General features: G+C 37.4%; 1 protein-coding gene across 1 annotated transcript; it reads left to right on the forward strand.

Moving 5' to 3' along the window:
• The first annotated feature begins 18,588 nt into the window (after positions 1–18,588).
• Positions 18,589–26,996, forward strand: LOC121889666 (low affinity immunoglobulin gamma Fc region receptor II-like). Its single transcript, XM_042401822.1, has 9 exons — positions 18,589–18,712; positions 19,411–19,446; positions 21,095–21,355; positions 21,434–21,673; positions 22,004–22,165; positions 22,698–22,799; positions 24,458–24,547; positions 25,956–26,045; positions 26,788–26,996. The coding sequence occupies exons 1-9, from the start codon at positions 18,682–18,684 to the stop codon at positions 26,862–26,864; spliced, it is 1,089 nt and encodes a 362-aa protein (XP_042257756.1). The 5' UTR covers positions 18,589–18,681; the 3' UTR covers positions 26,865–26,996.
• Positions 26,997–27,583: the final 587 nt, after the last annotated feature.

The following is a 27,583-nucleotide window of genomic DNA, read 5'->3' on the forward strand; positions in this document are numbered from 1 at the left end:
GAGACCGTGTTGAGACTGATGTGATTCTGTTTAAGCTCTAAAGTTTAACTCTACAGTAATAAAACCTTGTGTAGATTTAGTGTCATGTTGGTAAATTTACATTTCCAGTTGTGAGCGGCCGCCGTTGCTTCAGCGTTGAAGAGCTGATGCTGCTTAAGGCTGCATTCACACCAAATCATAATTAGTCTCTATAGTAAATTAGTGAAGCACAAATCATTCATAAATACCTCACTGGTCACAGATAAATGATTAAGTGATTAAGCCTTAATGAAGCTTTCAGAGAGCAGAGAGAGTTTATTCTGTAGACTATATACACTATATAACGGTCAAATCATACATAAAACAGGAGAACATGATGATTTCAATGAGTTATATCAAATGTGAAGAATGCAATAATATTTTTGAATGGTGATTTTTTAATTATGTAATAAATATGGGTGAAACATTCTACAAAAATATGTATCAGCTGCACAAAAATGTTTTTAAAACATGTTTTTTTAAAAAGTTGAAATATTTCCATTTTTGTATATTCTGGGTCACATGAGGAGAATTCATTAAATTTCAGGCCAAATGAAAAGTGTTCAGGATGTTTTTACTGCTCTCAAATGTAAAAATGGGTCAAATATGACCCTGAACAGTATTTAAGGGTTAAACCCTTCCCACAGCAAAACAAATGCACATTAGGGCTGAGCAATACCTATGAAATCAATATCAGGGATATTTATAAAGGGATATGTTTATTTTCAAAGTAAAGAGTCCAAATGAGCCTGAGATTGAGTCAAGACCAACAGAAATAGTCTTTTTCCAACACTGAGCTTCAACTGATTAAGCAAAAACCACTGAAGCACTTTTTAATTCTGTTATTTCAGAGTTAATTCTGTATGAAACCTCATGACTCAAGACAACACACAAGTTTTAAACGTGCAGGATCAGGAAATCATCAGTGGTGAATTAATTTAGTTTTTTCTATTTCAGCTTTTCCATTTCCCATTTGGAGTTTCATATCTGATGTTTTCCTTTTCTTATTTCCATTGAAATTTTAAATTTCATCTTTACATTTTAAGCTTTCAGTTTGATCATTTCCATTTAAGCTTTAGCATTTGAAATTTCACTTTTTTCATTGTCACTTTACACTTTCAAATTGTAATTTTACATTTTAAATTTGCTTTTTCAAATTTTAAGTTTAATTATGGCCTGGTTATTCCTAATAGTGTAGTAAAATAATCATCTTTTTAATCTGATATCTTTTGATTTTCTATTTGGACTTTTAATTTTAATTATGACCAAAAATATCGTCCATAGACATGCCTCATGGGTACTGAGGGACTGGACTGGTTTTCAGAGGAAACTGGGCAGCAGCAGACTGAAGTAGAATAAGCAAAGTGTCTGAAAAGATGACATTATTTCATGATAGTTCAAGGCCTTAATACTGTTGTATATAAAATGTTTAAAATCTTTAAATTGAGTTATGGTAGCCTTTTAAGTGTCATGTTGCATTATTTTTAATAATATAATATGACACTTCAACAACCACGCCCCCTATTCTGTTGCCCCGCCCTTGTCTCTGTGGCCCCGCCCCTGCCTCTGCTCCTCTCCAGCTTGTGTTCAGACTGGTCTGCCACCTAGTGGTGTTCTGTCCGTACTTCATCTCCTCTCTCATCATGGCGTCTTTAAATCAACACAGGTCCACAGGTAACACTCTGAATCATTCACTCACCTTACAGACAGCAACTGACAATCAATCATTCAATCAATCAATCAATCAATAAATCAATCAATCAATCAATCAATCAATAAATCAATCAATCAATCAATCAATCAATCAAACAATCAATCAATCAATCAATCAGTCAGTCAGTCAGTCTGTCTGTCTATCAGGTTTGTTCTGGTGTGGATGATTGACAGCCAGCAACCAGCTCTTACTGAAGGAAATGACCCATCCGTCTCCAGGTTGAGCAGGGATTGGATGATGACTACCATGACATCATCACATCTGTCACCACAAAGCATCACTTCTGGACTGAACAGATGTGACTGATGAGACATTCATAATAAACCTTTATAATTTCTGTTTTTAATAATGTGACCTTTATTAATCAAATAACTACAGATGGCAATGAACAGAAAGTTAATTTATATCCTGAATCACTTGCATTGAATCTGTCCATGTAAGTGCATCATCAACATTTGTCCAGCAGGTGTCGCCACTTCATCATCCTCACATTAAAGCTTTGCGGTTTTCCAGTTGGTTGTGTGTAAACTGGGTTCATTACTGGAGGCTTCAGGTGTTCAGTGTGAAACTATGAGCTCAGTCCTGATGTAGAAATACCACCAAACTCCATTAATCAACATTAATTAACTGATCCATATCCTGACATTACATCTATTAAAGGATATGTTCACCATTTTTTGTAACTCCATTACTTTATGTCAATATTTTAACCGTCTCCTTGCTTTCTTGTAAAGAAAAGAGTGTGGTTTAGTGACTCTGAACACTGAGTGTTAAAATGATAAAAGGCAGCCAGCAGGTGGCAGCACAGGAGCTTTGTACAACAATAGATGTGCTCTATGTTTCTATGTTTTCTTGTCTTTGTTCATTTATTTATTACTCACTCAACTGGTAATAAAATGTAATATATTGTACTCTGAGCAGACACTGAGAACATCATCCATCAGATTGACGATCTGGTGAGTCAGTGTGGATGAAACAAAGACATTGGAGAGCTCAGCCCCACCCAACTCCATCACCTAGTCCATCTTCACCTTCTCTATCACTGAGTCCATCCTCACCTCCTCTATCACTGAGTCCTCACCAAGAAGACTCAGCAGAAAATGTACTTACCTGCAGCAGCTGAAGAAGTTCAACCTGCCAAAATCATTGATGGTGCACTTCTACACCTTCATCACTGAGTCCATCCTCACCTCCTCTATCACCACCTGGTACACTGCTGAAGCTGTGAAGGGCAAAGGAAGACTGCAGTGTATTATCTGCTGCGCTGAGAAGGTGATCGGCTGCTCTTTTTTTCCTTTTCTTTAGAATATATTTGTCTGTATTATAAAATTGTATTTATATTCACCTGACTTTTCTGGTAAATATTTTCTCTTACTGTGTATATTTTTAATTGCTATGAACCACAACAACAAAGCAAATTCCTTGTGCTGTATGCACAAAAACTGTCTTGCAAATAAATTTAATTCTGATGTATATGTTTTATGGAAAGACTTCTGTTACACATGCATGCATACATACTGTAATTATGTTCATTTGCTGGGCTGTAGGTCAGACAAGGAAAATACTGCTCACCAAAGGGGTCTGTCATGTAGGAAGTATTGAATGAGGGGAGGGGGAGAAATTTCAGCCAGAGAGAAATCCAGCTTTAACTCATTTGTTATCCAGTTAAGCTGAGTCATAAAGAGTCTGCTCATAGTGAGTATTTTGTCAGCAGCGGGAAGCATCTGCCTCCTGTGGCATGTTCAGTAAAAAACCCAATTTACAGGAGGAGAAAACGATGTTAGTTTCAATCTGACACTGTGCCTCTGTCCCTCTGTCCCTCTGATGCCACCTTCAGATAAAACTGATCCGATCCATTTACAAAAGTTGTGATATGACACACTGACCAAACTCTTCTTGTTTACACCGTAAGCAAAACTTGAAGGTCATCATGATACTGACACATGAATAGGTGACATTGAAAGCTGTTGACATGATAAATAAATAAAACTGATGACATAAAGTTTCCATGATCCACCACCAATTAGAGAGAGTATTCAAAATACACAAAAATCAATAATGAACCATGCAAGAGAGTACTCTTCCATCAATCATCCTCACATTAGATGCAGAGAAGGCTTTTGACAGGGTCAGCCTTTCTCTTTGCCTCTCCTAACAAATTTGGTATGGACTGAGGAAAATTACACATACTTGTCATGGACTCATGGTTTTGGGACTCTTTGTGTTTTGTCCTCTTGGTTTTTCTGTGTTACACTTATGTTGTCTAGTCCATTGAGTCATTTGGTTTTGCTCGTTTATATTATCTGACTTATCTTTGAAAGTCTTTCTTACATTATTAGTTGGTTTGTAGTGTTGTGTACCTAGGTTTTTTGTATTCTGGGACAGTTTGATATATGCTGGATTGTAGTTTGAGCATTGTGTGTTCTGGGTTTTGGTTGCTCAGTGTTTCCTTTATGTGTTCCTTCGCTCCTCCTGTGTTCATGTACTCCTCCTCACACCTGCCCTGCATCATCCTCATTAGCCCTGCCTTGTTCCCAAGGTCTTTCCCAGCCAATAGCTCCCAGTCTGCCCTTGTGTCTTGTCACCTGTTCCCATTCCATTATTAGTTCAGTTAGTATTTAAGTCTTGGTTTGGGTTCAGTCCTTTGTTCTGTTCAGTTCAGTTTGCTCTGCTTGGCTCAGCATTCAGTTTGCTTTTTGACCCTCCAGCTTTTGGTTTTTGGCTGCACACTCTTAACAAAGAGGTTTTCTTCTGGCCTGCTTAACCTAAGGTCTCTGCATTTGGGTCTATTCTTGCTACTTTCATGACAATACTACTACACATGTCTACAGTTACTGCACATTGGGAGTGGCCCCAAATACAAATACATTATTTGGCAAAGCACAAATAGTGGGTTTTTTATGAATATTTGTTTCACACAAATGTTTTTAAAATTATTTGTTTTCCTAATTTGGACATCACTCCTAGAGTCGGGGGTGTTTCCCAGAGATAAAGCTGCGCTACTGGCGCACGCGAAATGCTCTCAAGGGACTCTGCATAACCTGTCGTTCCCCTTCTCCTTTCCACAAAGTTAGGTTGTAAAAAATAGGCAATAAATGAAAAGTGCAAAGCAATAATCACCTTTGAAGTTCTTCCCTACACGTTACACGCTGTGCTGTCTCTGTGTTATGAGTGTATAAATAGGTAGAGGTCTGTATGCAATGAGGCGATGAGAAAAGTTTTACCTCAGTAGTCAACGCAGTCGTTTGTGATCTGGGAGACTCAGTTCGAGACCCTGTGTGTGACCCTCCTTCGTAAAGTAGTTTATTCATGAAAACTTATTGTACCACTTTAATTTTCTAAAATTAAAAGCATAATACAAAAAACAACAGGATTTTTAAGCCTCTTTCAACTTTTATTCGAATACAAATACAAATAATTTTGCTGCCTCAGCAAATACAGATACAAATACAGATACTGGGATCTCTGCACATCCCTACTGCACATGTACTGTAACTTTGTTTAAATTACTGCAAATGTAATCATGTATAATTTCTACTGTTTATTTATTCTGAATCTTACCATGTAACTTAAGCTGAGAGAATTTAAGCCTGATTATATACTAAAATACTATTAATGTAACAGAAGGGTTCATGGAGTGTGAGCAGACAAAGATGGCTTAGTCTTGGAAATGTGAGCAGGTAGTTTGCAAACTGTTAACTGTATAGAAAGTCCATGGCTAAAGTGATGCTCAGAGGATAGCAAGATTGTCACATAAAGAACAAGATCAGATAAGGAAGTATGAGGAAGTCTTAAACTCACAGTTCCCAGCAAAGTAACAAGTAACAAACAATGGGATGGCTGTTGTTCTCAGAATGATGGAATGCTTTGTAGCTTTCACAATGGGTGACTATAAATCTGTGTGCTTCACTTTGCCTTTTCACTCTTTGTCTAACACAGTCACTGAGTCTGCATGCAGGCTTTACTAAAGTGTGACAATATTGTACAAGATTTTTGTCTTGTTCCTCTTTGTCAGAGTTTAATTGTAAAATTGCCCCGAGAGGACCTTACTTCACTACTTGGATCAAGATTCTCTGCAATACACTGGCAGCATCTGAAATAACCAGTGGCCATATCAACCAACAACTTTTCCTTCTTAAAAGAGGATGTCCCCTGTCTCTTTTACTTTTTGCACTTTTCATCAAACCACTATTTATCATATCATGACGTATGGATATCTTATTTATCTTCTATGTCACTATTTTTTCTGTTTTTTCTTTATTCTTTATGTTAAAAAAAAAAAATCTTACCAAAAATAAATTACCTATTTCAATATGACCCCTGTGTCACTAGCAAAGTAATTTTAAAAAACTAGACAAAATAATTACAGAATTTTATTGGAAAATTAGAAACCAAGGATTAAACTAACAATACAATGAAAATAAAAAGAATATTTATTTTAATATAAAATTATAATATTCATTTGGGTAATCAAAGCCTGTTCATTTGGAATAACTTTGAATGGGGCATCTGGGTATCCCAAATGGACACTCAGAGAGCCGGATCACATTGGTAACCAACCGTACATTTGGGAAACCTTTTGCCATTTTGGGTACACTCCCAAATGTTAAAAAGGTTCCCACATGTCAATGTCTGACAGATGGAAGAATGGACAATTCTCAAGGTAGCGTATTTTCTCCACAAAGTCCATTTGGCCTGATATTGGCAACAGACATCCATCATAGGACCTAAATTTGATTGGTGGTAATGTGACACTTATGGATGCCAACTGCCAACTTATCAAATTACCCATGAAAGCATTGGCATGGCAACTGTAAACAAGTCACAGATAAAAATTCATCATCAACAGAGTCTTGTGATGGTTTTGCTCACTCCACATGAAAGTGTCTTTTGTCAGATGTACGTAACTCCTTACAAGGGGTGGGCAGTACCGCAAAATTTGGGCCAGAATCATTGATACTGACACTAATACTTTTTATTATTAAAAGCGGCTTATGTACTTCCATGTAGGGGAGAGCAGTGTGTCATGATTTATAAGGTGAATGCATCATCAGTAGGCCAAATCTGAATACATTTTCATGACCTCGAAATGATTTGCCAAATGTTAGCAATCATTGTAAGGTTGGTGGTAGAATTTCTACCACCTATAAGCCCCGGGTTTGATTCCCAACTAAAGCATGTATGTCACAAGCAAAGCAGCTCTTTTTTGTTTTTCACTGTTAATTACTTAATCACATGCATATTAAAACAACAACGGAGTGTTGTTTGCACAGACAGTCCTACTCTGATGAAATGGGTGCAACATAGAAAGGAGAAACTGAAACTGGTATCAATCCTATTAACGCTAGAATTGATTTTCAAAAACGAGACGTAGTATCTGTAGTATTGATATTTTGGGATCAATCCACCCATCCCTACCCTTTATGTGCTTGTCCCTGCAATATTACTGCTTTCATCCAAAACATAGCCATACTGGTATTTTCCCTGAAAGATCACTAGGTCTTGAGATGAGGTCATAAAAAGGTCATAAACTATCTTCTTTGTCTATTTCACTTTCTATTTTGACTTTTCTTCTCTTGGTAACACATGAGCTGGAAGCAGGAATCAACCAAACCTGAAATAAAGCATCAACCTTTCATTATGGATAATGATTCAGACTGCACAGTAAGCTCCCATTTTGTAAAGTAATGTTAATGAAGATTGACTGTAAGGAGCTGTGACGGCTGTGGCTCAGGAGGTAGAGCGGGTCTAATCAGAAGATCAACAGTTCAATTTCTGGCTTCTCCAGTCCACATGATGAAGTGTCCCTGGGCAAGATACTGAACCCCAAATTGACCCTGCACGGTCGCTTGCCGCCATCTGCCAGTGTGTGTGTGAATGGGTGACTGTGGCTTGTAGTCTAAAAAAGCTTTGAGTTGCCGGAAGACTGGAAAGGCGTTATATAAATATGTTACCATAATGAATGGCTGTTGAACTGGTTTAAGCTCTATGTGTTGTTGCGTGACTGTTTTGCCTGATACAAATCTGGTATGTTTTTTTGTTGTTGTTTTTTTTTGGAACAGGTTCAACAGGTAAGATGAAACAGGATCAACAGCTCAGATAGTTTCAGGTACCTGTAAGCAACTTTAAGATTCACTCCTACAGAAAAGAAACTAACCATTAAAACTATTTAACATCTACATTACTAATAAAGACTAAATCAATAAGAAGCATATTTAATAGTAATACATATAAAACTTTAACCACATAAAACAAAGAAAACAGTAGTTTTAAATTGCATCATTTGCTTAAAAAGCATCAGAAAAGAACAGAAGCTGCACTTCTAAAAGTGTACAATCACCCTGCAATTAATCAATTACATTTCGTGACTTTATGATTACCAGCTTCTTTTCTGCAGTCTGAGTGGTTTTGAGTTATTGAGGTTCAACGTTTTGACATCCTCATTATCAAAACTCATAGTGCAGTTCACTTTTATTTGTTGAAATAACAGACACCCTTAATGTCCTCTGAATATACTGTATAATATCACATTATTAAAGCGAGTTTTCAGATAGAACTTTCTAACTCTGAGAACTCATTGTTTGATTTGGAATTTTATTTTCTAGAAAAAAGTAAACAGATTAGTTTTATTTTCAAAACCAATGTTCAAATCAATGTATGGACAACTAAAGGGAGTTATGATTTACAGTAATTGGAATTGAAGCCTGTTTTAAATTTAGACATAACTACATTTGTTTTTCACTGACAGATTTGAACTATTAATAAAGTTAAACAAGTTTTACCAAAATTAAAATTCAAGACAATTAGAAAAAACATTTGGAAATGTTTCTCCATTCATTTGCTGATATTTTCTCTCTTTGCTCTGCTTCATTTTGTTGTTTTTGTTGCTGCTGTCAGTCTGTTACTCTTCATTTCAGAACGTTTCTTGTCTTTTCTGCTCTCAGATTTACAAAATGTTTCACTCTCATCATGTGCAGACAGTTTGTTTAACGTTACGGCTTATATAACGTTAAACATTTGTTTAACATCCATTTAATGTTATAACCTGAGAACAAGTTACAACAGTAAACAGGCACAAACCCAGTTAGCAGCAGGTAGCATTAACATCAGCAGCTGGGTCTGTCTGAAGCAGCCTGAATATATCTCATATTCTTACATATTAACATTTTGGCTTTCATTGCTCATTTTTTAAGTAGTCAGAGCAACTTAAGTCACTAATAATAACAGTAATTATTGCTAACAACTGTGTAATTAAACTTGGAAAGCTAGCTGACTAGCATGGTTGCTACAGTTTCTGATCTGAGAGATGAACTGTTCATTAGTGTACACACAGGTGGTACAGCAGAGGAAACTTCATTCATTATTTAAATCTTGTGAAAGGATCAGTCAGGATCTACAGTGATAAATGTTCTGCATTTTCTAAACATCAGACTGGAAAACTGTTACTCACAGACAATAACAATAAAATAATGTGTAGTAACACAGCAATCCTCAGGATGCATCCTGAGCTCCATCAGATCTGTCTGACATTTTTATTTAAAAAAAATTCAAACTCTGTTCAGAGAATCAAAGTATTTTTTTCTGTCATGTCATGAGGATTTATTAGTGAGTTTTCAGTTTTGCTGCTTACAGTCGAGTCTCAGAAAATTTACAGTAGTCAGTTCTCTGCAGGTGTATCTATATAATCAGTGTGTAAAATAGTCAGCAGGAGGTTCTGTGCTGTGTGAGCTCCTTAACCCTTTCATGCATGGTGTCCACTATGGTACACATGTCAAAATACAATATATTTAAAAAAAAGATATTGGCATGATTTTTCACTTGTTTAAGGGTAAAAATGAACAATAATAAAAAAATATTATTCTGTGATTTAATAATTCATGCATGAAAGTGTTAAATAGAGTAGTCATACATCAACATCCTGTATGCCATGAACAAATAAAAGGGGTTTAAACTCAGTCCTGCTTACTTTACACGGCTGTTTCCTCCAAATATTTAAATAATGAATGAAGGTCATAATTTAAATATTTGGAGGAAACAGAGATGGAACTTGTGCGCTTTTCAAACACCAACCAGCAAATTTCCAAACCCATTTTTTATCTGTTTATTTATGGGTGTCCCTATATTAATATCTGAGGTGTCTTTGGGCCCTATTTCAGGAACATATGGCCCAAAATCTTTTGATCCCTAGTTTATATTCTGCTGTGAGAACATTAATGTTACACACAGTTCTGTGTCTTTCAAACCAACAACGATCTCTTAATGCACAATACTCTGCCAGGCTCTGAGCAGCAGTAATAAATAATTCAGGACTTTCTCCTGGTCCTGGATAAACATCTTGTGAGAGTTAAAGTTTTACACAAAAACACAGACTAACACATTGTTGGGTTGGTTCTGCACAGAGAACAGCAGCAGGACACACATATTCAGGTGTAAAGAGATCTGAGAAAAGAGATTTTACAGCTGACAGACAACTGATGTCTCAGCAGGACACTGGTAAGAATTCTGCTTCATAGATTTATGCTCTGTAAAGATCAACCAACCAAAAATAACAGCAATAACAAGAAGAAGGACACCACTAACTGACAGACCAATTACCACTCTAGTATATCTATCCATCTTTCCTCCACCCTTGTCTCCTTCAGTCCAGGTGTTTCCAGCTGTGTGACCTGCAGAGCAGAAACAGGTGTGAGGTATCAGCTGTCAGGTAGGTGATGACTGAAGAACTCTTCAAACTCATGTCAGACATTATCTACTGAACTCTGATCACATCACTCATCTCACCATCAACACCTTTATAAACACAAACAGCTGATCTGTGATGAAGCAGCTGCACTTCAAACTCACCTGAGTCAGTAATAATCAGCTGGATGATGTGTTTGATCTCAATGTGGTCTCTCTCTCTGCCTTCCGTGTTGCTGATTATAATTCGACACTCATGTGTTCCAGTATCGTTGATGTTGACATTCTTTAGAATCACAGAAACATCTCCGTCCTTCATCTCTGGATGTCTCAGCTGCACTCGACCACGAAAAGATGGATGCTGGTAGCTAACATATGAGAGGTTATTACGGTGGAAGAAGACATAACCATCTGACAGGTCAGGTCTGCTCCACCTTAACAGTGAGATGGCTTCATCTCTGGGACCCCGACAATGAAGAGTGACATCATCTCCAGACTTTGCTTTTATCTCTCGCTGATCTAAAGAAAAACAGACAAAAACACAGAAGCAGGAAGTAAAAATCTCTTTAAGAAATAATTATATTTTGATCAGTTAATATTCAAACAGCTCTACAGTCTAGACACTCAAATATATTTAGACCTAAACGTTTAGAGTTAATCACAGAATCATCTAAAATAAATAATAATAATAATAATAATAATAATAAATAAAATAAAATATAATCAATATAATCAATATAATACAGTCACCATGGAACCTGACTTTGTTTTCTTGGAGGTTCTGTTCATGAGTTTAATAAAATGGCTTAAAGGAGGGAATGATGCTCTATGCAGAATTTGAGATACAAGTACCTTCTAAAACTTTCTGAATAATTGATATCTGATATAAAGTGCATCAGATGAATTAAAAGAAAAATAAAATAGAATAAAATAAAGTAAAATAAAAAGTTTAACAACACGTAATATCAATATAAAAACAATAAAACCATAAAAACTATACAGAGGGCAGACACAGAAGTCAGAAACAACAATAAAACAGTGAATGCAACACAGAGAGCAATCACACATTACAAGATAAAGTGCTTACGGGTGAGTTTTTAAGAGCTTCTTAAAACTATGGGCAGACTCTGTGTTTTTTTATTACTAGGGGAAGACAGTTTCAGAAGGTGGGGGCCACAACCACGAAAACATGGTCACCCTTTGTCTTAAGCCTAGATTTCGGGACAGCCAGAAGGCATTGGTCAGTAGACCTCAGTGATCTCACTGTGGTCAGGGGACACAAGAATTCAGAGATATAAAATGGGGCAGTCCATGTACTGCTTTATAGGTAATTAAAAGAATTTTAAAATCAATTCTGCATTCTATTAGTAGCCAGTGTAGTTTGCCCAACACTGGTGTGATGTGTGCCCTACATTGTGTATTAGTTAGCAGTCTGGCAGCCGCAATATGGACCAACTGGAGGCGAGACAGAGAAGAACGACTCAGGGTTGTGAACAGTGAATTGCAATAATCAAGACAGGAGGACACAAAGGCATGACTTATTTTTTTCCAGATCTTGAAAGGATAATATTGCTCTGATTTTTGCAATGTTTCTTAGATGGAAAAAACAGGATTGGACCACTTTCTTTATGTGACACTCAAAGTTCATGTGTCAGTCAAAAAAGACTGTTTTTGACTGAAGTTTTTTGAGGCTTGCTTAACATTTTCTGCTAAAGGACCAATACACTGCTGTACTTCTTCAGAAAGGCTCTCGGGGCCTATAATAAGGACTTCTGTTTTGTCAGGGGTAAGTTGGGGGAAGTTATCTGAAATCCAGTCCTTGATAGCTGTTAGGCAGTCTTGCAAGCTGGAGAGTTTGCCCAGGTCATTTGAATTGACAGAGCTGTGTGTCATCTGCATAGCAGTGATAAGACATACACTTGAACTGACTAATTAGGAAACCAAGGGGGAGCATGTACAGGGAGAAAAGAATAGGACCAAGGATTGAACCTTGGGGTACACCACATGACAACTGAGCAGATGAGGACACGAAATGATCAATTGCCACAGAAAAGCTCCTGTCTGATAAAATAGGAGGCAGACCAGTCAAGGGCAGTGCTGATTATGCTCGCCCATTGCTGAAGCCTATTAAGGAGAATAGAGTGGTAAATAGTGTCGAAAGCTGCACTTAGGTCAAGCAGCAACAAAACTGAACATTCTCCAGCATCGGCACACATTAAAACATAATTTGAAACCCTAAGCAGAGCAGTTTAAGTATTGTGCCCCACACGAAAACCAGACTGAAACTTATCAAAGATTTCATTGCTGTTCAGGACCAGTAAGTTGTTTATACACTACTTTCTCCAAGACCTTGGAAATGAAAGGAAGTTCGGATATTGGTCTGTAGTTATTGGGCAGCAATAACTACAGTCGAGGCTTGGCTTTTTTAAGAGTGGCTGAACCATCGCATGCTTGAAATAATCAGGCACACAGCCAGAGCTGAGAGCTATTTACAATCGAAAGTAAGTATAACTAAAAACATCTTTAAAAAGAGAGGTTGGAACAATATCAAGAGAGCTAGAAGAGGGGCACATTTGGGAGACAATGGCTGCCAGATCTTCCAATGATATTGGGCTAAACTGGCTCAATAATGATGCATGAGCCCGGCAGTCTACTCCAGCGGTACAAGAAGGCAATATTTTTGACCTTATATCAGTGACCTTGTCTACAAAAAAAGAAAACATTTCACAGTCAGTATTTGAAAAGACCGGTACAGATGGAGGGGCAGGGTTCACTAATTTATTCTTAGTGCTAAATAAAACTCTGGGATTATTTTTGTTGCAATCAATTAGATTAGAAAAATAAGTTGTTCTCACCTCTTTCACTTTCTTATTAAAAGATGAAAATAGTTCATATGAATAAAATTAACCTCAAGTTTAGCGTTTTTCCACTTCTGCTCAACCTTTCTGCATTCCTTTCAAAGACAGCGTATGTCATCATTCATCCAAGGGGAAGAGTAAACTGTATGGATAATTTTGTTTTTAAGTGGACAACATCTAGGGTAGACAAACAGTGGTTATCAAAGGAGCAGACTAAATCGTTGGTCTGAGCAGGCAAGGCAGGCATCCTTACTAAGATCTGCAAAGACAGAGGCAAATTTTGTCTGCAGAATGGCTGTTGAGAGTGCGAGAATGGGTCAAAATAAAAATAATACATTTGTGGTCGGACACAAAAAAGTCATCAGTGCATATGGTATTAAGATTCAGACCTCAGGTATCTAATGATGAGAAAGTGAGTTATGCAGCGATCTCCCCGCAGCTGCATCTGTCCATTCAGAGACACTGTGCACATTTACGCAAAGGACACAGCAGCATAAACTAATTCATTATTTAAATCTCTGACACGCCGACAGCAGCGGTCAGGATCTAATGTTAATTCGTGTTCTGTGTTCTTCTACACACGCAGTCCAGGTTCATACTGTTTGGAGTAAAACATCCGTCCTCCTGATAGATCCTGAGCTCCATTATGTCGAGCAACGCAGCAAAACTAGTAACTGCTATCAACATGACAGGACAGAGGAAACTATCCAGCTATTTCTATTCTAATTGTCAATTTGAAGAGGGAAACTGGTTAGGGGAATGCGAAAAACAGGAAAAAACAGGAAGTGGATTATGTTTTTAATTCACATGAAAAACAAAAAAATTGTTTATCCTGTTATCAGACAAGTTGAACAGCTTTGGACGGAGGGTCGTGTGTCTAGTCTGCCGGAAAATAACGTCAGTTGAGTAGGCGGACCTTCAATGTGGTCCAGGACGCATTGCATTTACACTTCTAAATGAATGTGGTCACATGCGGCCCAGACCACCTCCAAATGTGGTCTGAGTGATAGGATCTCAATCCATTCTCAATGCGTCTTGGGTGCGTTTACACCTGTATTTAGAGCTGTCCACCTGTGATCGGATCACCTGAGACGCATGTTAATACCAGGTGTAAACAGGGCATAAGTCTCACAAACTCACTTGAGTCTTCAACCTTCAGGATGACGGTGTCTATGAGCTCAGGTGCTGTGCTGCCAACTGAAACACGACATTTGTATGTTCCAGTGTCTTTGATGGTGACATTCTTCAGAATCACAGAAACGTCACCGTCCTTCATCTCTGGATCTCTCAGCTGCACTCGACCATAAACAGATGGATGCTGGAGGTATTCATATGGGCGGTTGATACGGTAGAAGAAGACATATACCATCGACCTCATGTCAGCTCTTCTCCATGTTAACAGTGTGATGTTTGCATCTCTGGAACCCCGACAATGAAGGGTGACATCATCTCCAGGCTTTGCTTTTATCTCTTGCTGATCTAAAAAAAACACAGAGAAGCAGGAAGCAAAAATCAGTAATACAGCTCTTTAAGAGATGCTTTTTTTTAGATTTTGTTTTGGTATTTGGCCTCTATATGACAGTCAGAAGAGAGAGAAGGAAACATTATAAGAGAGAAATTGGGGTACGACCAATTTGTGTTTTAGTATTTAAACAAACACACTCTGGCTATATTAGAATAATAACACTGAGTTATAGAGAGAGACATTGATACTACTGATAACTAAAAACACTGTGACACTTTTATTGATTTGGTATCTATGTGTCTATGATATCTGTATTGATTCTATTGTGACATCCCCAATTGTATCCACTCTGTAATGTGATTATCAAGTTGTTTAGCAGAATGGTTCCCAAACTGGGATCCACAGACTACCAGGGGACCTTGAGAGGGCTGCAGGGGTCCCAGCAAAAGCACAACTAGATAAATTTCACTTTTATTACATTAACGTCCAGGAAATGTATCTTCTTAGAGGATTCTTTCAGACAAAATCCTCTCAAACACGAGTCTGATGGTCTATTGTGCATCTATTCTGGAGTCCTTGACATTAAAAAGTTTGAGATTTCCTGGTTTCTCAAAATCCCAACAGTGTTGGATTCTTCTAGCTTCCATTTATGTCCATAACTCACTTTTTACTCCTCTGGGAAGCCACGTAAAAACTTATGTTGTTATGTTATGTTATGTTATGTTATGTTATGTTATGTTATGTTATGTTATGTTATGTTATGTTGTGCTATGCTATGCTAAGTTATGTTATGTCTTTCTATTTGGAATACTAGAATTTATAAATCTGAACCCATTATTTGAAAGTTTTTGTTGTTTAGAGAGAATATTTCACAAATTTCTGCTTTTCTTTCATAAATTTATAAAATAGGAAGAATTTTACTTTTCTAAAGTACTTTCTAGGCAGGATGTTTTACTGATGTCATTAAGGTCTTTGATAATACATTAGTCGCCTTCAGTCCAAATTGCAGCTCTGCTGCTGAGCACTTATATTGGAACAATCTTATCATTGTAAATTCTTTCTCTGCACTGCCCGCAGCTTCTGCATGAGGAAGGAGACAAGTTCCAGAGTTAGAGAATAAGAGTTTTCGGTAAGTGTAAATCACACACAGCTTACCTGAAGAGACACCACAGGCCAGGAAACATGCAAGGAGAAACATAGAAAAGGTTGAAGCAGACATCTCTCTCCTCTACTCTTCTTCTATAGTGTTTAATGGTTGTGTATTTCCTGAATAAACTCCTTTTGTGGATGAAGGCCGTGAGATGCAGTTGAAAGCCAGTAAGCGGACTCTCATTTAAGCTTATTTCGTCATGCTGCTGCTAGGTGCCGTCCGGTAGAACAGTTTCTCTGAATGTGACTCTTTTCTTTTTTCTTGGCTGCTGTGACTCTGCACCTCCCAAACCTGTTTTCTGATTACGGGGAGGAGCAGCTGCAATAGAGACAGAGCGTAACATGTCATATACCCTGGAAACCACGCCTGTGGGATTCCGTATTCTTCTTTTTAACGTACATAAATGTTGTCATGTATGAAACTAAATGGAAAATATAGAATTATATCAGACACAGATAGACAAATGAATTTATATTTTGAAATATACATACATCAATATTTGCCTGTGTATGTCCCTCTCTCGTTGGTCATTTGGCATCTTACTGGTATGAAATGGCAACACTAGGCGATTGAAAGTTTAACTTTTGGGAACATAGGTCATAAATAATGATAAAACTAAAATAAAAAGTATTTATGTATCGTATTGTGAGACAATATTTCAACTACTTCCTCAACTACTACTTATTTCTCTCCACTTGCAGAGATCTCAGTTAATGAGCTTCTGCAGTTTCATCTCTGAGGGAAAAGTCTGAAAAAACCTTCCAACTGTTTCATCATTCTGAACCTGTAACATATAACATATTTACTCCACTAGAGGGAGACAGCTCTTATAAAATGTGTAGCATTTCCTGTACAGAATTACTGATTGAAAATAGTTTAAAAGTGTTTAAATAACAACTCTTTCCCAGAGACTGTAATAGATGCAAATGGAAAACTTAGTAGAATAAGTAATATCAACTGTAGTTGTTGTGGGTGGTCAGCATGGCACCTTTAGTTTGATACTGTATTTTAAAATGTAAAAACAACAACCTTGCCTTAAGTACAAACATTACAATTGATGCTACCTAGGGATGTGCAGAGAGGACAGTATTTGTAGTATCTGTATGTATATTTGTTGAGGCAGCAAAATTATTTATATTTGTATTTGTATTTGAATAAAAGTGGAAATAGGTGTAAAAATGCAGTTTCTGTTTTTTTCATTCTTTTAATTTTAGGATATTAAAGTGTTAAAATAAGTGTTCATGAATAAGCTACCTTATGAAGGAGGTCCCCACACCAGGTCTCGAACTGGAGTCTCCCAGATCATAGATGACTGCACTGACTACTGAGCTAAAACTTTACTCATCACCTCATTGCAGACAGACCTCTACCTATTTATACACCCATAACACAGAGACAGCACAGCATGTAACATGTAGGGAAGAACTTCAAAGGTGATTATTGCTTTGCACTTTTCATTTATTGCCTGTTTTTTACAACCTAACTTTGTGGAAAGGAGAAGGGGTACGACAGGTTATGCAGAGTCTCTTGGGAGCACGTTGCATGTGTCAGTAGTTCAGCTTTATCTCTGGGGAACACCCCCAACTCCGGGAGTGAGGTCCAAATTAGGAAATGTGCATCATGTAGCAGGTGGTTGTGACTCCCCTCGTTGAGACCTGCTGATAGACGTAACAATGGAGCAGAGGAGAGAGAGACTGAGATAGTGATGTAAGTGACCTGTACGCTGGTATTTAACATGTTTGGGGTTTTTTCTTCCTGAAAACAAATAATTTTTAAAATATTTATATGAAATAAATGTTCATTAAAAACACTATTTGTGCTTTGCTGAATAATATAATTGTATTCGGGCACACCCCCAATGCTAACGTGTTTTGGAATTCAATTATGATTTCTCTTTTGCATAAGCTGACGCAATGTGATGCAATGAACATCTGTATTTAAACATTTTGATCACCTGCCATTCATTAAGGTTCACTATGCCATGGCCACCCCACACCAGCTATATGCCCCATCTTGGGCCCCCAGTTAAGATGTCCTGGATACACCACTGCCTCTGTTCACTGCATGTTGGCACCTACATCCTATCAGACTTGAACTTAGCTTTATGGCTCTTACTCACATTGTTATCTCTTGACTCGAGCCTTACTTGCGTTGTATCAACTGTCAGATGTTCGTCGCTTTGGATAAAAGCCTCTGCTAAATGAAATTAATTGCAATCATAAAAGAAAAAAACACAGCTGCAGCTGCAATCCCTCAGAACTGTAGACCGTCAGTCCCCCCACCTGCTTTTAACCTTATGGTATGATCTCTGTCCGTCATCATGCATGATTGGTCACACACACATACACATCAACACAACATTCAGTCAGTACATGGAGCGTTTGGAGTCTCTGCGTCCTTAACAACATGTGACTTGAGAGATGCGCAGTGGTGGCAGTGGCTCATCCAGGGGCTTTTGCAAGTAATTTATAATGAGTATAATGTCTTAAATTAGAAACATAATTTTATGTTTCATATCTAAACATCATAATAAATCTATAGTAGCTTGAGGCATTCTGGTGGCCCATTGCTGCCCTCAGTAAAGCCAAGCTAAATATAGCTTTAATCATGTTTTCTTAGTTTAGCTGATTTGGCTTTGTGTCACTTCATGACTACAACTGTGATGACTGTGACTTAAGAATTTTTCCACTTTGAGCAGGTTCTCATAGCACTAGTTTCTCAGTACTGTACAAAGGAAGGAAGTTGGCTTTAACCGCTCTGAACAAACTAAGTTGTTCTCATATCACCAAGAGGCAGAATGGACCAAACATCTCTTCAGTGGCTGCTCTGTAAGTGCAATCTGTATTGTCCACATTTAAATAATTATACTTATAGCTGAGAGTGAGATACATGGTGATATATGGTTTAAAGTTCACTCAAACATCTTGCAATGAAATTAGATTCAAAATAACATTTTATTAATCAGCATCAAGAAAATGATTAAATGCAACAGACAGGAAGAGAAATTCATGGTTCAACAGAAGGTGAAAGACGTTACAGCTTGTATTAAATCTTCGTGTCAGATTATACAGCGATGAATCAGTAATGTTTATCGACATCTTCTGTCTCAGGAGGGTTATCATAGATGTTTGAATGTTGATGATCTGTGGTCTCTGCTTTTTCTCTCAGAAACAGAGGGTGAGAGGTCAGACAGTAAACAATATAGGAAAACATTAATAATTAATTTGCAAAAAGATAAGTTTGTGTATTTCAATTCAAACACAGTCATTCAGCAGCCTCAGATGTTGTTCTGGTTTTACTTACATTAATATGAACATTTTGTAGATTAAGCTGAACTGATTATGAGGTGGATGAAGTACTGACGCCAAACTCAAATATAAGATAGCTTGATTGTCTTGTGTATTGAAATATTATTGATATTGATTTCTCTTTCTGTATAAATATCATATAATATCACTTCATACTGGTGTAAGTTTAGTGATAGTTTTATGGGTTTCTCACTTGTCTTGTTCTCTTGTCTCTTTAGTTCTGAGCTCACTGCTGTTCTGCACAACAAGCCAAGGTTAGTAAACTTCTCATCTGATAATCTAAAGCTGCTAAAGGGTCACTCTGCTGATGAATATCAGTTAGTTAGTCCTCCTCAGCCTGTGAAAACAGCTGTATAATGTCTTATATGAGTATAAAGATCTGGAAGTAAAAGTTAGGTTTTCCTAAAGACAAGAGGTGACTCACAGTTTGAGCACTTCTACAGTTTGGATCAACATGAAACTGTCCTGTTAAATTATCAGATCAACAGATGAACAACTGTGATAGAAAATATCTGGTTCTTTAATAAAAGGTCAAAGGGGTGAGACTGTGTAAGCTATGTAAACATTTCGGGGTAGAAGTTAACAATGCGCCTTTCTGCAAGAAACAGCCAATCACCGATCTTAAAATCCAGTCACATGTTCCACTAACGGCGGGCTGAAACTGAAGATTACGATGTTGAGAAAACTGGTTTTACAATTTACAGAGTGAATCAGTTCAGTTTTAATTTCTAGGTCACTTTGAGTGAATTCAGTAACTATGGCGACACATTTCCTCTGGATGATCAAAATAAACTGTCTGTCAGCAGGACTATTACAGGACGTTCTCTGTCTATGTGGCCAGACTGTTTCTTACAGTATTTACAGGCGAGGCGTTACTGTGCAAACGTACTGTAAATGTACCCTGATGAGTAACTGAAAGCAACCTTTTAATCAACTAATTAAAAAGTGTTAGACAGATGTTACCCTAAATTAACCCTAAATCATAAACACTAACAGACATTCAGTAAAACTGAAGCAGAAAATAAGCAATTACACAAAACATGTGGTTTAAAATCTTAAAAGATAAGTCTGTTGATTTTCTTTCTTCTTGTCATCAAATCCCATGTTTGGAACCAAACCAACAATGAACTGATCTATTAACTGGGATTGTGTGAGTATCTACAGAATGATACAAACCAGGTTTGTTTCTGCACATGAGTCTTATCCTTTAACTGATACATAATGAGTCCACAGCTGACATTAGCTGTTATTCCAAGTGTCTCGTATCATGATAAAACCCAGAGGAGATTTAAGACACTTTCATTTACAATTCACCACATTAAGTGTAACCTTTAACAGTCTGTCTTGTTTTTCGGAGTTACATACAAATCATAGTCGGCTCTCCTGGTGCTGTTTGGTAACGGCTAAAAAAAAAAAGAAAACCTTTTACAGTTTAGTTGTTTAGTTACAACAATAGCAGTGTAGCTAGGTAGCTAATAATGCATATGCATAAACTAAAACTCTCTCACACCTTTCCCTCACCCATTAATGCTCTCTCACATACAGATCGGTGGTTGAACTGATCAGGGATCAGATAAACGCTACAACATGTTATACTTTCTGTATGATTGAATGTGCTCCTGTTAAGTAAAGATTATGTATGGGTCTTGTCATCTATGTCATTCTTTCCCTCCAGTTGAAATGCTTCTTTTAGGAATTTTGATCTTTATTCATTAATATCTGACACATTAAGTGGCTAAGTGTAAAATTGAAAACCTGGTCATGCCTCACTCACTGGCTGCAGCACTGAGAAAATGTTTTATTGTGTCATTGTAGGATTATTGTTTTTGACCAACTGAATGTTTCTTTGTAACACTAAATGGCTCATTATGTTTTTTTTCTAAATACACTGAATTCCTGCAGCTCGTCTGACTGTGAGTCCCAGCAGCTCTCAGTTTTTTCAGTGGTCATCTGTCTCTCTGAGCTGTGAGGAAGACAACAGCTCAGGTGGATGGACGCTGAGGAGAAACACAACCACAGGTCTGTCTCAGTGCGGAGATGGCTGGGGAAGATCAGCTGGTTCCTCCTGTAAAATCAGCCCCATTGACCCAATGGACAGAGGAGTTTACTGGTGCGAGTCCAGAGAGGGAGCAACCAGTAACAGCATCAACATCACTGTCACTGGTAAGATCAGACTGTGGAGTTAGTATTGATGAAGCTGAGTGTAAATGATGAAATGCTGTAGTTTGTCTCTGTGTTGAGGTGGATCAGTGATCCTGCAGAGTCCTGTCCTCCCTGTGATGGAGGGAGATGATGTCACTCTGCACTGTAAAACAAAGACCTCCAACCTCCCAGCTGATTTCTATAAAGATGGCTCCCTCATCAGGACTGAGCCTGCAGGTCACATGACCATCCACCATGTTTCCATGTCTGATGAAGGCCTCTACAAGTGTCACAGCAGCAGTCATGGAGAGTCTCCACCCAGCTGGATCACTGTCACAGGTGAGGAAGTCAAACACAAATCTTCAGACCTGGTTGTGTTTCATTTATTGATGTTTGCAGGTTTCTGCACTGAGAGGGACAACAGTGATCATTCATAGTGAGAGAAAACATTTCTAACCCTACTAACACTAACTAATGAAACTTGGTGTGAAATTTTTCAGGTTTCAACCCAAAATATAATATGTGATCATTTTACCCAAACAATGCTTAACGTCTAATAAACTGCACCAATTGCAGTAATCTTTATAATTTCTGAAAAGTGAAATTAGTGAATGTGTTACCTGTTTTTTTAAATTTACACTTTTAATATCCATTTTTATTTCATTTTAGGGAAACCCAACACCACCTCTCAGTCTACACCCCTCTTTACTACTACTCCCACCTCCACCTCTCCTCGTCTCATTGTTTCATCAGTTCCATCCGTCTGTGGTCTGGTTCTACTGGTGATACTGGTGCTACTAGTGAGACGATGTGTTCGGAGGAAAGCTAAAGGTCAGACACAGACTTCTGGATTTCAAAGTAAACATTTAACTTTTAGGTTACTCTTTCAGAATTGTTCTTTTATTTAAAATTATTTAGAACATTTTGAAATGGTGTTTTACACCCATTTACAACAGTTCATTATTTATTTATTCAGGGGAGGTTCTGAGAGCAATGCTCTCTTTTTCAGGTATGCCCTGATCACATTCAAACAGTTACACATTCATACCTGGAAGCTGCTCAGTACAACCACAGTCTGACCTGCTGCCACTGAGCAGCTCCACTGGAGCAGTTGGGGTTAAAGGTCTTGCTCAAGGGCACCTCAGTGGTGGTAATGAGGGAGGGGCAAGCACTGCTTTTTTACTTTCCCCACCCAGATTTATCCTGCCAGTCCAGGGGACTGAATCGGTGTCTGTCTGGTCACCAGCTCGCTTCTCTAACCTTTAGCCCACCACTGTTGTGAATGTTCAGTTTTCTTAAATTAAATGTCCATTAAAATTTTAATGATGTAAAGTATATTGTTGTTTATTTTGATTCATTGCAGCTGCTGAATTAGAAGTTGGAGAAAATGACATCACCAATGACATCACATACAGTGACATTAACATATTGCGTTGCCAACCACAGCAAATCAAACGGATCAGAGGTAATGTTTTGTAGATGTGATGTGAGTAGAGGTAAACTTGTATCTTTTGAGGACCTCTTTTGGTTTTGAGATTTTACATTTTGAAAGTGAGGACATTTGAGAATATGGAGACATTGGGAACACTGGGAATAAGGGGACATTTTGGAAAGTGAGGACAAAGTTAGGAAAGTTAGAACACTGGGAACATTGGGAAAGTGGGGACATTTTGTAAAAGTGAAAACATTGTACAATATTGGACATTTAGGTATGTGGGGACATTTATGGAAAGCAAGGACATTTAGGATTAATGGGACATTAGGAACATTGGTAATCTATGGACATTTTTGGAAAGCGAAGGCATTTAGGAATATGGGGACACTGGGAAAGTGGGGACATTTTGTGAAAGTGAGAACATTTTGCAGTATGGGGACATTAAAAAATAAAGGGACGTTTTTGGGGTGTGATGACATTTAGGTTTAATACGAATATTGGGAACATGGGGAAATTTTTGAAAAGTGAGGAAATTTAGGAATATGGAGACATTAGTAACATTGGGAAAGTGGGGGCGTTTTCTGAAAGTGAGAACATTGAGCAATATGGGGACATTTGGGAATAAGGGGACTTTTTTGGACAGTGGGACCACTTAGGATTATGGGAACATGTTGAGTTGTAGTTGACATTTTATACTCTGATATTTTACAGTGGAGTTTTACAATGAAAAATTTGATTTTACATTTTCATACATTGAACCTCGAACATTAACATAAACTGTTTAACATTTCATTGCATTTATATGAACATTTGATGTTTTCATGATACATGAAACAGTAACTAAGTGAAATTTAATCTTCTTTTGTATGTGAAGTTTCAGACTGTAGTTTGGTCTGTTTTTGTTGATGATAGTGTGGGATGTGCTTTGCATGTGACACCATTTTGTACCTTGTGGTGAATATGTTCACAGGAGCTAACAGCTCTGTGGTCGTCCAGTTTCCTGTCTATGTTACAGACAGTTTGTTATGCACAGCCCTGCACATGTCCTAAATAGTTTATAAACATGCTTATTTACTTGTATCTGAACATGTGGATTTTTACACATAACTATTTTACTCTTAAGTATTTTGCTCAAACATAATTGATTTATTTAATGTGATTAATACATTAAGTGAAGTTACAACAGTTTTTTCCTCAATATTATTTGACAGTGACATTTTTACATTTTATGTATAAATACAATTATGAATAAATTTTTAAAGTTACACAAGTTCATCTTGTGGTGAACAACTTGTTTTTCTAAAAGCTACCAGCTCTCTGGTCACTGAGTGTTCCATTTTCCGGACTCACCACTTGTGTTGGTCTATTTCACAGCAGCAGTGGTGTTAAGAGGAAAAAAACTGTCAAACCTAAATAACAAACCTTATAACACTTCTAACACTCTTCTTTTTTTAGCTATAAACTAATGTTTGCTGGTATAATTTATCATTTTTCATTTTGTCCTGTTATAATACTATACAAAAAATGGTATTATTATTGAAATATGAATTATTGTAGTGGGGCATAAATAATCTGAATACTATTTGTATGATGACTAGTACTGCAGTAGTAGCAGTAGATTTTCTAACAGTACTTGGATCAGTTGTAGTACTGTCAGTAATTTATTTCATATGTATTTTATCTTACAGAGAGTGATCCAGCCGCTGTTTACTCTGCAGTGAAAACAACAGAAGACGTCAGTTATAGACAAATAGTCATCAAATCAAAGAGGACGAGAGGTACAGCTGCTATTCATCTCTGTTCAAATCTTTTGTTGTTGTCACAGCCAAAAAATTGTAGTGTCTTAAGCCACTGATATGCTTGCTTTTTGCATATGCAAAAACAATGGATGCAATTCCAGCACCACTGTTCAAATTATTGCTTGTGTACTTTGTTTATACATGTAAGACTGGTCACATGTTCTAGTTGTTGTTCTTGAGTGGGAAGCTGGTGAGGGTTCTAGTCAGCATGCAACCAAATTTTATTCATTCAGCACTTTTAAAAACAGAAGTTACAAAGTGCTTTACAGGAAAATTCTCTCAAGGACAAGATCCCTCACTGGCTTCCCACCACCACGAACACAGTCAGTGACATTTGTTGCAACACATGAGCCGGTGGAACAACTAACGGGAATTAAACATCTGGGCTGCAACCTAAATCCCTCCCTATTTACTACATAGTGGACCTTATTTACCCTCCACTATTTTATTTCTGTAGCTGAACTCTACTGTGTGTAAACATTTCCACTATATAGGAACTCAAAAAGTAGAGTTAAAGACATGTACACTACTTTCTGCTAACAATCGTACAATGCGGCATGTCAGATTTTGGAGATGGGTAAATAACCTCTGTGCAAGTCCACCGCTGACAGTGATGATGCAAACTGATAATGATTAGTGACTACTGAGTAAACTATTGAGTGTCTGTTATATCAGGAGCAGTGAATGAGTGAAGGAGGGAGTGATTTTGGTCACACGGTCTGTGGTTGTAGGGGAGAACTGTGCCCCTGAAACACTTTCAGGTGCTTTTTTTCCCCTGATCAACCTATCAGGTTGTACTTCCTCCCAACTGGCTTCATGATTTAAATGGTTATTTTTAATTATCCAGTTAGAGATTCTTCATTTTAGTTGAAAGTTGGAAATAATAGACTATTTTAGCTCTAGCAGAGTGTAATTTAGTTTAACCCCTACAGAATCTGGTTTAGCTTAACAGTCTCCCAAAAACCTCCATGAATCCATTTTAAACTGTCCTTTAATAAAGTTTATAATTTAGTTGTTTTTAAAACTGTGCAGTTAAAACCATAGCAACGCCTTCCTCTTGTTGATTTCAGTGAAGTGTATTGTGAAAGTGGTGAGGTTTCTCATTATAGTGTGGTCTTATTTGAATGTGTGTTTGTCTGTTTTGCACCTTGTGGTCAAAGTGTTTTTATAGCAGCGAGCAACTCTGTGGTCGTCCAGTTTCCTGTTTCAGAAAAATACTTTCCACTTATACTTGTCTTTTGTCTGTCAAATCTTGTAATGCTACATGACAAACAGTTGTATTAGTTGTATTAGTATTCTAATTTATGTTACACGTGCAACAGTACTACTCACAGTAAATACAGTACACTAACAGTACTGGTTAATATTAATGTATTTTATCTTCCAGAGAGTGATCCAGCTGTAGTTTACTCAGCAGTGAGAAGAACAGAAGACGTCAGTTATGGACAAATTGTTGTCAAATCAAACAGGACGAGAGGTACAGCTGCTCTTCTGTCTTTATTTCTGATCTTTGACCAGAGTCAGGTTGTTTCCCCCTGCTTCCAGTCTTTATGCATAACTTTAAGCCTTAATAAAATTTAAACAGGTGAGTTATATAAAAATTAATCTCCCAGTACAGTTGTCATGAATGGGGAATTAACTATGGTGACCAAAAGTGTTTTTTGTACCAGGCTGTAAATATGTTCATTTCTGCTATAAAGTTGGGCATTTTAACACAGTTTTGAGGATTGACTTGCTTTTGGAGCCAGCCTCAAGTGGCCATTTGAGGAACTGCAGTTTTTGGCACTTGCCCTTTGGCTTCATTTTTCAGCCTTAGAGTTTGCTGCTTGGTTGTGACAGAAACATCACACACACATGGGGACATCGGAGTTGATTTTATTGTCATCAAGCATTCAAAGATCTCTGCAGCTGTATCAGCTCAGAAAGTTGTAATTTCCTGATTTAAGAAAGTGGATAAGATGCTTTTACTTCTCCTAAAAATCATCATTATGAGACTTTCTATCCAGTGAGGAGAGGTTTCCTGCTCTGAGAAGCTTCATGAATTCAGGCCCAGAGTTCACATCTCATCACAGACCTGCAGTGAAACTTTGTCTTTACGTGAACTGTCACCAAGATCTTCCCCTGACCTCAACCAACTGTAGTTACCATCAGTAGATGTTGTACAAGAGTTGTTTTTTTCTACAACTGTGTCTCATATTGTTTTATCTGTTTGTGTTCAGCGTGTCCACCAGAGCCAGAGGTTGTCTACTCTTCACTGAGGAAGACCTCCACACCTTCACACCAGTCCAACCACTGACATCCAGCTGACCTGTTACTGGTCTCCAGAGCCCCTCAGGCAACAGTACATTCATTTTTTAAACATATTTTATATATTTCATGTTGTTCCCCCTAAATTAGACTCATTTTTTTTCATTTTTAAATTAGATTCATTTTCAGATGTGTTTTTTGTGAATAAACAGTGTAAAAATTAAAATTAAAATTAGATTAGATTTACCTTACATTATTACATTTGTGGAAATATATTACCTAATATAATAATAATATGTTAACTTTCTGTGTTTGAGTCTGAAACAGCAAAACATCTTCAATAAGATGTAGAATAAACTTTGGTCCTGTTTGTTGTTTTCTTCGTGTGGTTCTGTGGGTTTCAACAAAACTGTCAAATGGAAAACTTAACTTGTTCTGGTTTGGTTGTGGGTAACAAATCCACACACACTTCTGACTATCTGTGTGTTTGCAGCTCTGCAGCCCCGATAACAAACGTACAAAAACCGCAACCGCAGTCTATAAACAGCAGAAACATCATTCAGTGGCTGGAAACTCTGCACACACACAGCTGCAGCACAGAGTGTGTGAAGTTTAGATTCTTTACTCAGTGAAACATGAAGAAAATTCAGTCTGTAAAACGTCTCCTGGTTTAAACATCACACATCATGTAGTTCATCTTAAACATTTTAAACACAGGTGTCTGTGACACACCAAGAAACACAGAAATGCAAACATCAAAGGCAGGAG

The sequence above is a fragment of the Thunnus maccoyii genome, chromosome 22, assembly GCF_910596095.1.
Source record: "Thunnus maccoyii chromosome 22, fThuMac1.1, whole genome shotgun sequence".
Classification (NCBI taxonomy): Eukaryota; Metazoa; Chordata; class Actinopteri; order Scombriformes; family Scombridae; genus Thunnus; species Thunnus maccoyii.